Raw genomic sequence first — 12,006 nt, 5'->3', positions numbered from 1 at the left:
GCAGGTGGAGCAAATGGAGGATGAGGTGGAGGAGCTGAAGGCGAAACTACGGGAGACACAGCAGCGGCTGGAAGCGGAGAGGGAAGCGGAGAAGCTGCGCAGGGAGCAGGTACGGGGCGAGGGCACAGCTGCCTGTTTGCGGGGGGGGAGGAAATAAATATGGGGGGAGGAGAAGCGATGAGATGCAGGACATTTTTAAAGCACAGGTGAAAAAGGCGCTGAAACCTGTTTTATGGTGGGGCTGGTGTTTGTTTCTTTGGAAAATTTGCCCCCCTTCCAAAAAATCCCCTTGGGAAATGTCCCGTGGAAACAGCTGGTGCTGCCTGGTGGAGCGCAGGCAGGCTCGGAGCGGTGAGGGGTGTGATGAGAGCGTTGGTGCTCATCCTGCGGGCGCCAGGGCTGCGGCGACGGAGACCCCTTTGGTGCTTCTGGTCTGCAGCCAAGGTGTCTCCTGCCCTGATTTTTTCCACTCTCTTTAGGAAGCGGAGAGAGCTCGCCAGCGAGAAGAGGAAGGCAGGAGAGATTTGGAAAGGTGGAAAGAGGAGGAGAGGACAAAGCTGCGCGAAGAGGTAGACAGCCTGAGGCAGCTCTTCCTCGCAGCGTTCAAGGACGTGGCCAGCAGGAACAGTGCCATGGAGGGGGTAAGTGAGCCCCTCACGTGCTCCTCGAGGCAGGTGAGGGGATGGCCAAGACTGCTGCTTCACCTGGCCCAGGTGGCATCACAAGTTCACAGCTCAGAGGCCTCGTTTCTTTGCTCCTGGGGCACACAAGCCTTTTGGGATCAAAAGCAGTGGCTGGCCAAGGTTGGGCTCCTCAGGAAGAAAGCAGAGCCTCCCGTGGGACATACAGCTCCTTCCTCTCCCCACTCCAGAAACTGCAGGAGCTTCGAGCCAGAGAGATGGCGGTGTCCAACCTGGGGAGCCTGAGGGACGATGACACCGAGGAGGGATGGGGCCGGACACCAAGCTGGGCAGAGCACGAGAGGATGGCAGTGCAGGTGAGCAGTGTGGTACCCGTGTCCTTACCCCTACTGCACATCCCAGGAGGTCTGTTTGGGTGGAGGTGGACCCACATCCATGCACTTCTGTGTGGTATCTGCTTTGCGGACATCTGCTCTCAGCTCACATTCAGGTAGCAACAGGCTCCTGCTGGTCTAGAGAACTGACGGTCCAAGTCCAGAAATGGGACCTGGAGGGTGCAGAGGGCATGTCATGGTCCCAGGTCAGCCCTACTTACTGCAGGGAAACACATCTTCACCGGAGCACTGAAGAAGCTCACCGCATGGAGAAACACTTAAAGTACCAAATAAACAAATTCATTTACCCATCAGCCACCTTCTCAACATCTAAAAACATCTGAAGAAGGCTTCACCATGTGTGGTGCCTCTGAACATGGAGTGGGGTGGGAATGGCACCACTGTTGAGGTGCCAACTGTCCTTTGGGACCCAAAGGGAAGCTAAGTTTCTCTGAGTATAAACGCCATCAGGTGCCCATGCCCGCAAGAAGCCCTCAGCCCATGGCATGAGGAGGGAAAGGCTTGCGTGTTTGATTTGGCAGAGGGCAGAGTGGTGCAGTCACTGAGGGAGCACTGGGCACAGGAGGTCCAAGTGGGTGCCAGCCATCTTTGGCAGCTCCCAGGCACCTCGCTTGGAAAAGGCCTGGAAGACCCGTATGGTTTTTCTCCATCTTAGCTTCAAAGCCCAGAAATGTTTGGTCTCTTTGGAAAAAACAGGGATGTCCTCTCTGCATATCAGCCCAGTCAGTGGTAGCCAGAAAGAGCGGGGTTACGCACTTAAAATGAGCCATGGCTGGACTTCAAAGCCCAGGGCAACAGAGTATAGTTATTAGGTTATCAAGGGGAAAGAATAAACGAAAAGCAGCGACCAAAGCAGTGTCCTGTTGCGGTCGATGAGGAGACAGGAGCTTGCCACCAGCAGACTTTGAAGCTGGCCATATGTCTTCTGCAAGGCTGGATCTGCACTTTGGAGGACATCTCAACAATGAATAAAAATCCAGAGAGCTGCCCTTGCTGGTGAAGGGAAGAGGTGGCTCCAAACTCATCTGTACCATGTCCAAGTCTTCTCATTCCTTTTTTGCCCCTCTCAGTTGACGAAAGAGAAGACACTCCGTGCTGCCCCATCCCAGGAGGTGGTTATGGACCGTGTCCATCAGCGGAGCACCTGGCTCGGGGAGCAGCCCAAGGTCCTGAAGTCCCGGGAGAAGGAGGCAAGTGAAAGAAAGCAAAGGAGGCTTGGGTTCGTCAAGGGGGTTTAAGCAGGTGTTTAAGCAGCCTTGAAATATTTTCTGCGTTGAGACTAAGCCTAATTTCAAGCCCGTTCTATAATCCTTTGCTACAATTCAGCTCCTTTTTTTTTTTTTTTTTTGCGCTCATTAAACATGAAGCATTACATGAATATCATGGGCACGATCCATGCCCACTGGGGTGCAGGTCACCAGAGCAACACTTTACAATTCAGAGCATCTTTTACTCTGTGTCAGACCTGTGAATAGCACGTGGGGTATAACAGGACGGCGTCTGATGTGCTAGTGACCGTATCATGGAAAGGAAAGCCCCTAAGCTGACCCCTCACAGGTATGGTCTGCTTAAGGGAAATAGCTCTTGGGGAGCTTATGTGCCCACTTTAGGCTCTTGCTGGTTTCTTCTCCTTTTTTTTGAATGCATTTCATAGTAATACTCTGCAGAGAGAGGTAAAATTACCCAAAATTATAGACAAATGATTGGTGAATGATGCCCAGTCTATTTCTTTGCAGATCAAGCTGCTCTCTGCAAGCAAACCTGAAGGTAATGATTGCATTTTTACAGTGAACCAATTTGGACGTAGATCAATTTTTCATAGCTAAAAGCCCTTCAGACCACTATGCCTTCTCTGCCTCCCTCTACGAAAGCCGTGGAGTCCTCTCCAGGGGAGCTGGCTGTGTGTCCTCCCACACCAAGCCGTGGAGTGGACACCTTCCACTCCCTCAACTCTCTGCCGCAACAGCAGCGACCACAGCTCTGGTCGCTGGCACAAAACTAACTTGTCTCTTGGGTGGGTTTTGCATTGGCACCGTACTCCAAAGGAATGAGATCTCACAGCAAACGGATGACCTTGCCTCCTCCAAAATGATGCCGGTGGTTATTTGCATAAAAATAAGGAGCTGAGGCACGCTGTGGTTTCTTCTTCACAGCCTGGGTTTTCTATGATCAAGTGCCAGGGGACGAAAATGGGGACTTCTCAGCTCCCTCATGCCTGCGGTGCGGCCACACACGTGCCCTGGTCCTGCTGCTCAGAAAACCAAAAAGGCCATAAACCAGAGACGGCTATTAGCACATACCCAAGGGGCACGTCACCAAGCCCAGCCCTGAGCGGCAGCAGAGGGCTTTTTGCCCACTGCCACCCTCCAGCCGGTGGCCTTGGCGGGGGAGCGCCCTGGGGTTTCCCTCAGGGATGTTCTCCAATGTGTGCCAGACCTGGGCCAGGCTTGGAGCCCCAAAGGGACAGGTGTGTCTATACTTTCCGTATAGGAAAACCAGGTGGTGATCAGCGCTTGCTTCTGCGCTGGGGCCTCAGCTCCACTTTGACCTTCACAGGCTCCTTTCTTCCCTGCAGTGACCCAGGAGGTGACCAAAGTGGTGGCTGGTGAAGAGTCATCAGGTGGGTATCGGAGTTGGGACCATCTCTGTGCCAAGAGCACCAGGATGAAGCCGACGTTTGTGTTGGGGGTGTTGTGCAGTGAGGATGAGGGGTCCTGGGCAAAGCTGGAGGTGATGTGGGGGTGGGCTGGAGGCAGAGGGGATGAGCTCACTGCTCCCCTCTCAGTCGTGTGGTGTATGACCGCACCACAACCAGCCCTGCCACCAATGCTTCCCCCAGGAAAGGTATCCCAGGCAGCTACTGGGCTGTGGGTGGGATTTTGGAAAAGTTGTGGCCAGGAATTAATCAAATTAGAGGAGGAAGTCACCCCTTCATAGAGGGATGTAGTCTGCTGAGGGCAGCCAGTTGCTTGCTGTGGGACTGGTGGGACCCACGTCGCCAAAGAGGAGAAGGATCCCACCAGCCTCCCCCCAGTGCACTACTGCACTGGTACCAGCACCCACCTTTACTCCAGACAGGGAAGAAGCTGCCCTGGGTGGGAAGCGGAGGTTGCTGGAAGCCCTGCAGAGAAACCCAAACCTCCTCAAGCAGTTTCGCCCCATCCTGGAGGAAGTGCTGGAGGAAAAGCTGGAGAACATGGGGGTCAAGAGAGTAAGTCTGTCCTTTCAGTGCCAGCATTTGCAATGTCAGCCCTGAGCCAGTGCAGGGACACAAAGACTGCTCTAAACTGATTTTTTTTTTTATTTTTTATTTTTTGTTTGCGGGGGGGGGGAGCAACCGAAACACTAACAGGCAGTAAAAAAAATTAAAAAAAAATCCCTTTCTTGGAGCAATCACAGCCTGAGAGGTGAATGGGAAGGTGGAGGCAGAATCACGCAGAGGGAATAAACTGCCGCGCTCCCATCGCTGAGGTCGGTTATTAGTATCTCTCCAGCAAATCTGTCTCACAAGCAGCCTTTCATATGCTAAATTACCCAGGGCTCCCTCTCTTCTAGAGAAGGAGGGGTGTTTGAGGGCACAACAGGCCCCTGTCATGGGGATTTCAAGGGGACTTTCACCGTCCGAGTCCTTTTCATGCCAAGCATATTAAACAGTACCACCGAGAAGTCTTCCCGAGCTCCCGGCAATGCAACACCACCACCTAGCACCTTGCGGTGAGCACGGCTGCCGGGGACCCACGTTGCTCTGTCGACCCGTGTTTCTGCACAAGGCAACGTTTCTCTTCCAGGTCCCAAAGGCACACAAAAAAAAAAAAAAAAAAAAAAGCAGCGACAGAACGACTTCTTGAGTGATTTTTTTTCCTGGAGGTGATTTTAAGGAGCGCTGCTGGGTTCGTTCCACATCGGCTGGAGCTCCTGGCATGTCCTCCCTTCTCCCCAGCACGTTATTTGGGAACACTGAGGCGGTGTCAAAAGTAGTGGAGGAGCAGACCCACAGGCGTACACACACACACACACACCCTCCTTCACCCTTCGCTTCTCATCGTTTTACATCTGTACGAGCCCAGGACACTCATGGTCACAAAAGCTCCTCGAGCTGTGAATACCTCCCAAGACAAAATGCTGCGCTTACATTGTAGCTTAGAAATTGCCCAAAATAGTTGAGATTAACTCTTCAGCAGGGATTTACTCTTCAGCAGTGATTTACTCTTCAGCAGTGATTTACTCTTCAGCAGGGATTTACTCTTCAGCAGTGATTTACCAAAGCTTTGCAAATATGGGCTGTTTGCATGGGATGCATTTTGCTGGGAAACGATGGGTTATCAGGGCTGGTAAGAGCTTCCTTGAGGTTCGGACAGGGCTCAGAGTTTGCAGGATGTTCTTGAGATACAGAAGCTCTGCCGAGGGCTTGTTTCACCACCCAGTGCTGTGGGAGAACATCAGGGCCCCTCTGCTTTAGGTTGCGAAGGGGATCTCCACTCGGACCTACAAAAGCCTCCAGGCTCTGGTCAGGCTTCAGCAGCAACAGAAGGCTGAGAAATTTCCTGGTCTCCTCCACCTGAGGGATGAGTTGGTCCAAGCGGTGATGAGGAAAGTCAGGCGATGCAAGAAGCCCAGTGGTGCTGTGCCTCAACAGCTCTCCATCATCCCAGGTGAAGTGACCTCCTGTCCTCTCTACATACCAACCGTGGGGACCTGTGGCCACCCACCGATAGCCACGAGACACCATTCCCTTACCCAAAGAGTCAACAAGGAAGAGAAAGAACAGGAAAGAGCATTTAGGGTGATGCAAGTCTCTGCAGTTGCTCTCTGTGTATTGACCTCACGTGGGTTGGCCTGGTATATTTGGGGAAAAAACATCAGCTGTCCCCAAAAGCCCCAGCAGAGTGAAATACAGGTTTGGCAGTGCTTGCAAATCCCTTTTCCCCCCCTTTTTCTACAGAACCTTGTGTCGGATGGGCTGCGTGGCTCCCCCAGGGGCAGCCCCCAGGACTACCAGGAGGTGGGTGGTGATTCTTCTTGCTCTCAATATTGCCTTCCAGCTCAAAGCCGGAAGAGCCCCGGGTCCCTTCATGGGTCACAGTCCACAGTGGTACCAGCTACAACAGAACCTAAAAGCTCGGTGATAATCCAGCCTGCTCCTTGGACCACAGCCCGCTCCACCCACAGCCCCCTGAGGACTCCCTGGGGCGCCCTGTGGACCTCCAAAGTCAGCAGTCCCCATGGAGGACTTGTCCCACGATGGAGGTGAGTCCCATCGCCTCCTTTCAGTCTCCAGGCAGGTGAGCAGTGCCCGAGACCCTCAGCCCCAACCATGCCCCAAGTATTCTGGGGTTTGCTCAAACACCAACACCTTCAGAAACTGCTAAGTGGTGGGCGATGTGACACCCCAGAGGGGTTTGTTTAGAAAAGGAGTTTCCTGAGGTCTCCCTGACCATAAAGGCTGATTGAAACAGGTCAGCAAAGTCAGACCTGAGGGCTTGTACCCACCACGTGGTGCTGGGGACAAACACGGGGCATTTCCCACTGTCGTCTTCTTCCCCTCCCAGAACTTCTGCAAGAGGGTGAAGGAGTTCTCTTGGGGTTTTGGAGCAAAATTAGTTTAAAAAAAAAAAAAAAAAAAAAGCTTGGAGAAACTGTGCAGACCACGCAGAGAAGATATAACATGGAAAGGGCGTGAGATGGCAGCAGGGATGGAGAGAGGCTCATCTGTGACCAAGAGCAGGTGAGGAAAAGGAGTTACTTGTTTGTTCCAGCAGCAAGAAAAGCCGGATCTAGGTTTTAAACTCGAGCAAAGCAATACCAAACACAGGCAAGGCATGGGCGTGAGCATTTGTTGGAGATGTTTGCGGTCAGTGGGTGTGATGGACCTGTCCATGTCCATGGGGAACGCGGGGCTTCTCCATGGGCTGCCCTGCTCAGGGCTGGGTCGTACCCTGGAGCATCATGGAGCTTCCCTGCATCCGCTTCAGGAGCTGGGAAGGGGGATGCCAGAGGGACCCCACGCCTGACCCATCTCTCTGTGCACCAGCTCGGATGCAGTGCTGGGAGGGAAGCAGCCCACCATGTCCCCCATGAAGCTCAGCCCTCAGCAAGAGCCGGCTTTCTCTGCGGTGGTACGGGGGGATGAGACTGTCTCCAACGGGTCAGACCAGAATTCGCTGGAAGAAATGGCTGGTTCAGGTACCGCTTGCTCTTGTAGCAACCGCTGTGTGTCAGTGAGGTGGTGGGGACAGTCCTGGCGAGCACTGTCAGGGCCGCCGTGTCACGTTCTTCCCGGGGCTGAAGTGGGACAAGTTTTACCATCTTGCCATCCCCCATACCCAGCCAGGCAATGGGGCACCGGTCACTTTATCCATCGGCAATTCGGGCCCCTCAGAGAGTTGGGGGCGGTGGGAGGCACCTTTCACCTATGCATTAACTGCAGAGAGCAGCAGGTACTCCTTGCACGTGACTGTGGTGTGCCCCAGGCCAAAAAAGAGCCCTCGGTGCTGCGTGTCACACTGCTAGCCCGGGCTGTGCGTGCGGATGGAGGGTTCCTCCAGCATCCTTACATGTACTGGAGGGTTACCCACCCAGTGCTTGTGTCGGGGGGGGGAAACCCCCAGGGTTTATTCATAGCATGGTTTGGGTTGGAAGGGACCTTAAAGACCATCTCATTCTACCCCCCTGCCCTGGGCAGGGACACCTCCCCCCAGCCCAGGTTGCTCCAAGCCCCGTCCAACCTGGCCTTGAACACCTCCAGGGATGGGGCAGCCACAGCTTCTCGGGGCAACCTGCCCCAGGGGCTCACCACCCGCACAGTGACAATTTCTTCCTCATATCTCACTTAAATGTCCCCTCTTCCAGTTTGAAACTGTTCCCCCTTGTCCCGTGGCTCCTCACCCTGATCCAGAGTCCCTCCCCAGCTCTCCCGTAGCCCCTTTAGGCACTGGAAGGGGCTCTGAGGTCTCCCCGGAGCCTTCTCTTCTCCAGGCTGACCCCCCCCAACTCTCCCAGCCTCTCCTCCCAGCAGAGGGGCTCCAGCCCTCCCAGCATCTCCGGGGCCTCCTCGGGCCCCGCTCCAACAGGTCCACGTCTCTCCTGTGTTGGGGGCTCCAGAGCTGGAGGCAGTACTCCAGGGGGGTCTCCCCAGAGCGCAGCAGAGGGGCAGAATCCCCCCCTCGCCCTGCTGGCCACACTTCTGATGCAGCCCCGGATGCTGTGGGCCTTCTGGGCTGTGATCGCACATTGCTGGCTCATGCTGAGCATCTCATCAATCAGCCCCCCCAGGGCCTTCTCCTCAGGGCTGCTCTCCAGCCATTGATCCCAATCCATTTATTCAATTCACCAAACATTTGCTTCCTGAAACAGCTCCGTTGGGATGGGTCCAGACAGTGCTAACGAGATTAAGCTATTTAGAAACAAGTTCACCCTGGGGCAACTGGTGGTCCCTTCCCTTCTCACCCAGCTGTGCCATCACTGTGCGCTGGGGCTCCCTGTTTAACCTGCTGTGCCCTGCACAGGGACAGCCACATCCACGATGGTGAGGCTCTTGGAGAGACATCTGGATGCAGTGGCCCAGAGACGGCTTGGTGGGGCGAAACTCTTCCCAGCCCTGAGCTCGGCATCACCAAAAACCAGCCAGCCCACCAAGAAACTCCAGGTACCGTGTGCAAATGGCCACAGGGATGTTTTCTGGCATAATTTCCATAAAAAAGAAAAAACAAAGGCACGTCATGCCCTTTTCTGAGCTCCTACCCATCAGCAGTGGCACAGGGAGTTCAAACTTATCGCAGCAGAGACTTGGCCCCTTCAGCCAGTTACAGACGTCTGTCCTTCCCCTAATGTTTGTCTGTTCAACCTCTTGATGGGGAAAATAAAATAATAAAATAAAATAAAATAAAATCATTATTCATGCAATTGGGAGCAAAAACAGTACGCAGCAGAGAATCAAATTGAGGAAAGGTCTCTGGAACAAATCCAGAGATAATTGGAGTGATGCAATGGTGGAATTATTAAATTACTATAACGGGACTTAAACATAACCTCAATTTGTGGGGGAGAGCTGATGTAATTAAAGCGGTGGCAGTGTCAGAATCAAATTGCTTTTTTAGGAGGAAAAAAAAAATAATTTATGAAAGATTTACCCAAGGAACGCCCTGGCACAAATACTGGGAAATTTTTTTTTTTTTTCCTTGAAGGCAATGAAATTCTAAGCCTTCATCTGGCAAAGTAAAAAAAAATAATAAAAAAAGAGAAGTAAAGCATGAAGTTTATGGGACAATTTGCAAGCCATGAAAACAGAGAAAGAGTCTCCTGTGTGGTGTCCCGATGCAACCACGTTTGGCCCTCTTTGCTCTAATTTTTGCATCAGCGTGATGGAGAAGAAATCCCCGTTGACATGTAGTAGGGGGGTGGGGACCAGGGTGCGAACGTGGGGTGTGGGTCTGACCCTGCTGTGCCCCTCCTCTGTGCTCCTCTCCAGTTTGCAGGTGACAGCGGTGACCTGGACACCTCCTCCCTGGAGGACCTGGACGAGCCACCCGCGCTGGTGGCTGCTGATGCTCGGAAGACCACCTTGGTCCCCAGGGCCCTGAGGAGCCGGGCTGCGAGGGGACACATGGTGGTGACGGGGAAGTGACAGTCCTCTGCCAGCAGCCACTGGATGGTGCCACAAGACCAGAAACAGGCAGCAGCCGCTCTGCAGCCTCCCTAGGGGTGTTCCTGGGCTCCAACCACTCCTCTTTTGGGCAAGACCCCAATATTAGGGCTCTTCCAGACAGCACAGGGCGGGTTGGGTCCTCCCTGACCGGCTGCTGTGGATGTCATCAAGGAGGATAAATGCTGAAAAGGAGAGATTTCTGCTTTCCCTTCCTGCACGCACAGGAGCTGTAACACAGCATCTGATGGTGCCGTGAGCTTTCAGAGCCCCGGCAGGTCTCCGTGGACATCAACATCCCACGGGCTGGGGCCAACTCTCCACATCAGACACAGCCCGACAACTTGCGTGCGGCTTTTTTATTCTTTAAGCAGTCCAAAAAACAGAGTCAGGGAGGGGAGAGAGCAGCTTTCCTTCTCGTTGCATCTCTTTTTGCAGCTGCTCCTGAGGGTAATGGAAAAGTTCTCATTTTCTGCTCTGGGACAAACCAGGACATCTGCGCTTGGACAGATTAACAGTCCCCAGCGGCCGTCTCCTTCCTCCTTTCCTTCTTGAGTCGGTGGAAACTCCCACCCAAAGGATGATTTTCGGCGCTGTAAACATGACCACAGAAGCCTGGCTCCGCTGCTAATGCTCATCTGTGTAAATTCAGTTCATTTTCCTGATTCTCTCTGTTTTTTGTACGTTTGTGGCAGCGCATCGATGATCTTGATCCCTTAAAAGTATGAAATCTCAGAAAACGCCAGCAGGGAAAATTGACGCTTCTCAGTTTCTTTTCTCTTTTCCGACCCCGCTCCACTGCTGCTTCAAACTTCTACTATTCCCTATTTATCGTTTGCACGTGGATTTTAATGCCGGGGAGCGGAAAACCCAGCCAGGGCTGAGCAGAACAGGCTCAGTTCATTTCATTTCACTGACCAGCAAAAGTGCCTTCCGGATAACTGTCCCCAAACATGCAGATAACCCTCTGTATTTCGTAAATCCCCTACGTCCCCTGGAACGTGCACGTTCAGCCATGCTTCGCCTCGGCTACGTGGCAAGCTCGGTGCCAAGGCAGGCGCCTCGCCCGAGCGCTAAAATTTAAATCACAGCGGTGGCGCTGGCTGCGGGCCGAACCCTGCCAGCCCCGGGGGTGGCCGCTCCTGCCAACCGGTGCAACAATCGCTCTCGCGTTCCTTTTCACCGGCGGTTGTCACACCTGAGGTGCTTCCGAGCCATCGCAGCGAGCTTCAAGTTGAGCCTCAACTCAACACCACGTCCAGATGGTGCCGGAAAGGTGGGGGAAAAAAAAACTTCCCCTAAGTTTGGGAAACTCCAAAAATAGGTGACAGCCTTCTGCGAAGGGCAAGGTGGCGCTCATACTCTGACAAATGGATAAATATAGATACAGACAAAGCGATTTTATTTCAGAGTGGACATTTTGAGTCAGCACGCGGCAAGCCATACGGCAGAGGATGCGCGGTGGGCATGGCAGCACCATGAAGATGCACCTCAGGTGATCCCAGGTGATGGGCTCTGCCTCCAGAGAAGAGGTGGGGGAGAAGCGACTACCACAATACCAGCTCCATCGACGTGTTTTGTCCAGGAAAGAAAATTGTACTCCATTTTTGTTTTCCGTATTGTTTTAAGGATACTTTCCCCAGATAAAGCAACTGCTTGCATGTCCCTTTTTAGAGTACCGTCCTTTTCTTGATAGCACCAAATTGGGCCACGCTGCTGGGTACATGGCATGAGTCCCGCTCTGTGATTCTTGATGCCGAACCGGCGGCGATGTTACCCGAGCAGGAGGATTACAGCAGCCGGGGGGAATGCAAAACAAAGCAAACCAAAACAAAGCCAGCAAGAAAGCACGCGGTGGAAAAGAAAGTCAGACGAGCAAGTGGGGATGCTCGCTCACAACCGAGGTTCAATAGGCAGACAGGTGTCCTGATGCTTCAGTCGCACAAAGATTTCTTTGTGACTGCATTAAGGAGACAAATTCGCCTTCTCCCGACGGAGAACAACAGCAGAACAAGCACCGACTCCAAAATTCAATCCCCTCACCCTGTAAAGATGCAATGCTGCGATGCCACGAGATGATGGGGAGGTTGCCGCGGGCAGAGGTGGCCCGTACAGACCACAGGCGTCCCGCCCCTCTCACAGCCCGAGACCGCATCCCCTCCCTCGCAAACCTTCAGGGCAAATCCTGCCCACCAGCACGCTGTGGTTGTGCACCACCAGCACGCTGCTTGCTTGGTGGAGAGGTGGTGGAGCAGGCTCAGGCCACGGGCTGGAGTCCATCCGTGCTCCTTGACATCCAGCAGCTTTTCCTGAAGAGCTTAACCCCCCC

The 12,006-nt window shown here is 53.5% G+C and overlaps 1 protein-coding gene across 1 annotated transcript in view; it reads left to right on the top strand.

Annotated features, from left to right (window-relative positions):
* DZIP1L (DAZ interacting zinc finger protein 1-like) overlaps positions 1 to 9,659 on the top strand; it is an 11,195-nt gene extending 1,536 nt beyond the window's left edge. Inside the window, exons 3-15 of the mRNA XM_009887378.1 lie at positions 5 to 109; positions 480 to 641; positions 872 to 997; positions 2,107 to 2,226; positions 2,773 to 2,803; positions 3,612 to 3,656; positions 4,111 to 4,247; positions 5,496 to 5,693; positions 5,979 to 6,038; positions 6,206 to 6,318; positions 7,068 to 7,219; positions 8,542 to 8,681; positions 9,504 to 9,659. Coding sequence (XP_009885680.1) covers positions 5 to 109; positions 480 to 641; positions 872 to 997; positions 2,107 to 2,226; positions 2,773 to 2,803; positions 3,612 to 3,656; positions 4,111 to 4,247; positions 5,496 to 5,693; positions 5,979 to 6,038; positions 6,206 to 6,318; positions 7,068 to 7,219; positions 8,542 to 8,681; positions 9,504 to 9,659 — 1,545 coding nt within the window. The remainder of the gene's footprint in view (positions 1 to 4; positions 110 to 479; positions 642 to 871; positions 998 to 2,106; positions 2,227 to 2,772; positions 2,804 to 3,611; positions 3,657 to 4,110; positions 4,248 to 5,495; positions 5,694 to 5,978; positions 6,039 to 6,205; positions 6,319 to 7,067; positions 7,220 to 8,541; positions 8,682 to 9,503) is intronic.
* The last annotated feature ends 2,347 nt before the right edge of the window (positions 9,660 to 12,006 follow it).

The sequence above is a fragment of the Charadrius vociferus genome, unplaced genomic scaffold (assembly GCF_000708025.1).
Source record: "Charadrius vociferus isolate BGI_N301 unplaced genomic scaffold, ASM70802v2 scaffold406, whole genome shotgun sequence".
Taxonomy (NCBI): Eukaryota; Metazoa; Chordata; class Aves; order Charadriiformes; family Charadriidae; genus Charadrius; species Charadrius vociferus.
This window is presented reverse-complemented; position numbering and strand designations above follow the sequence as displayed.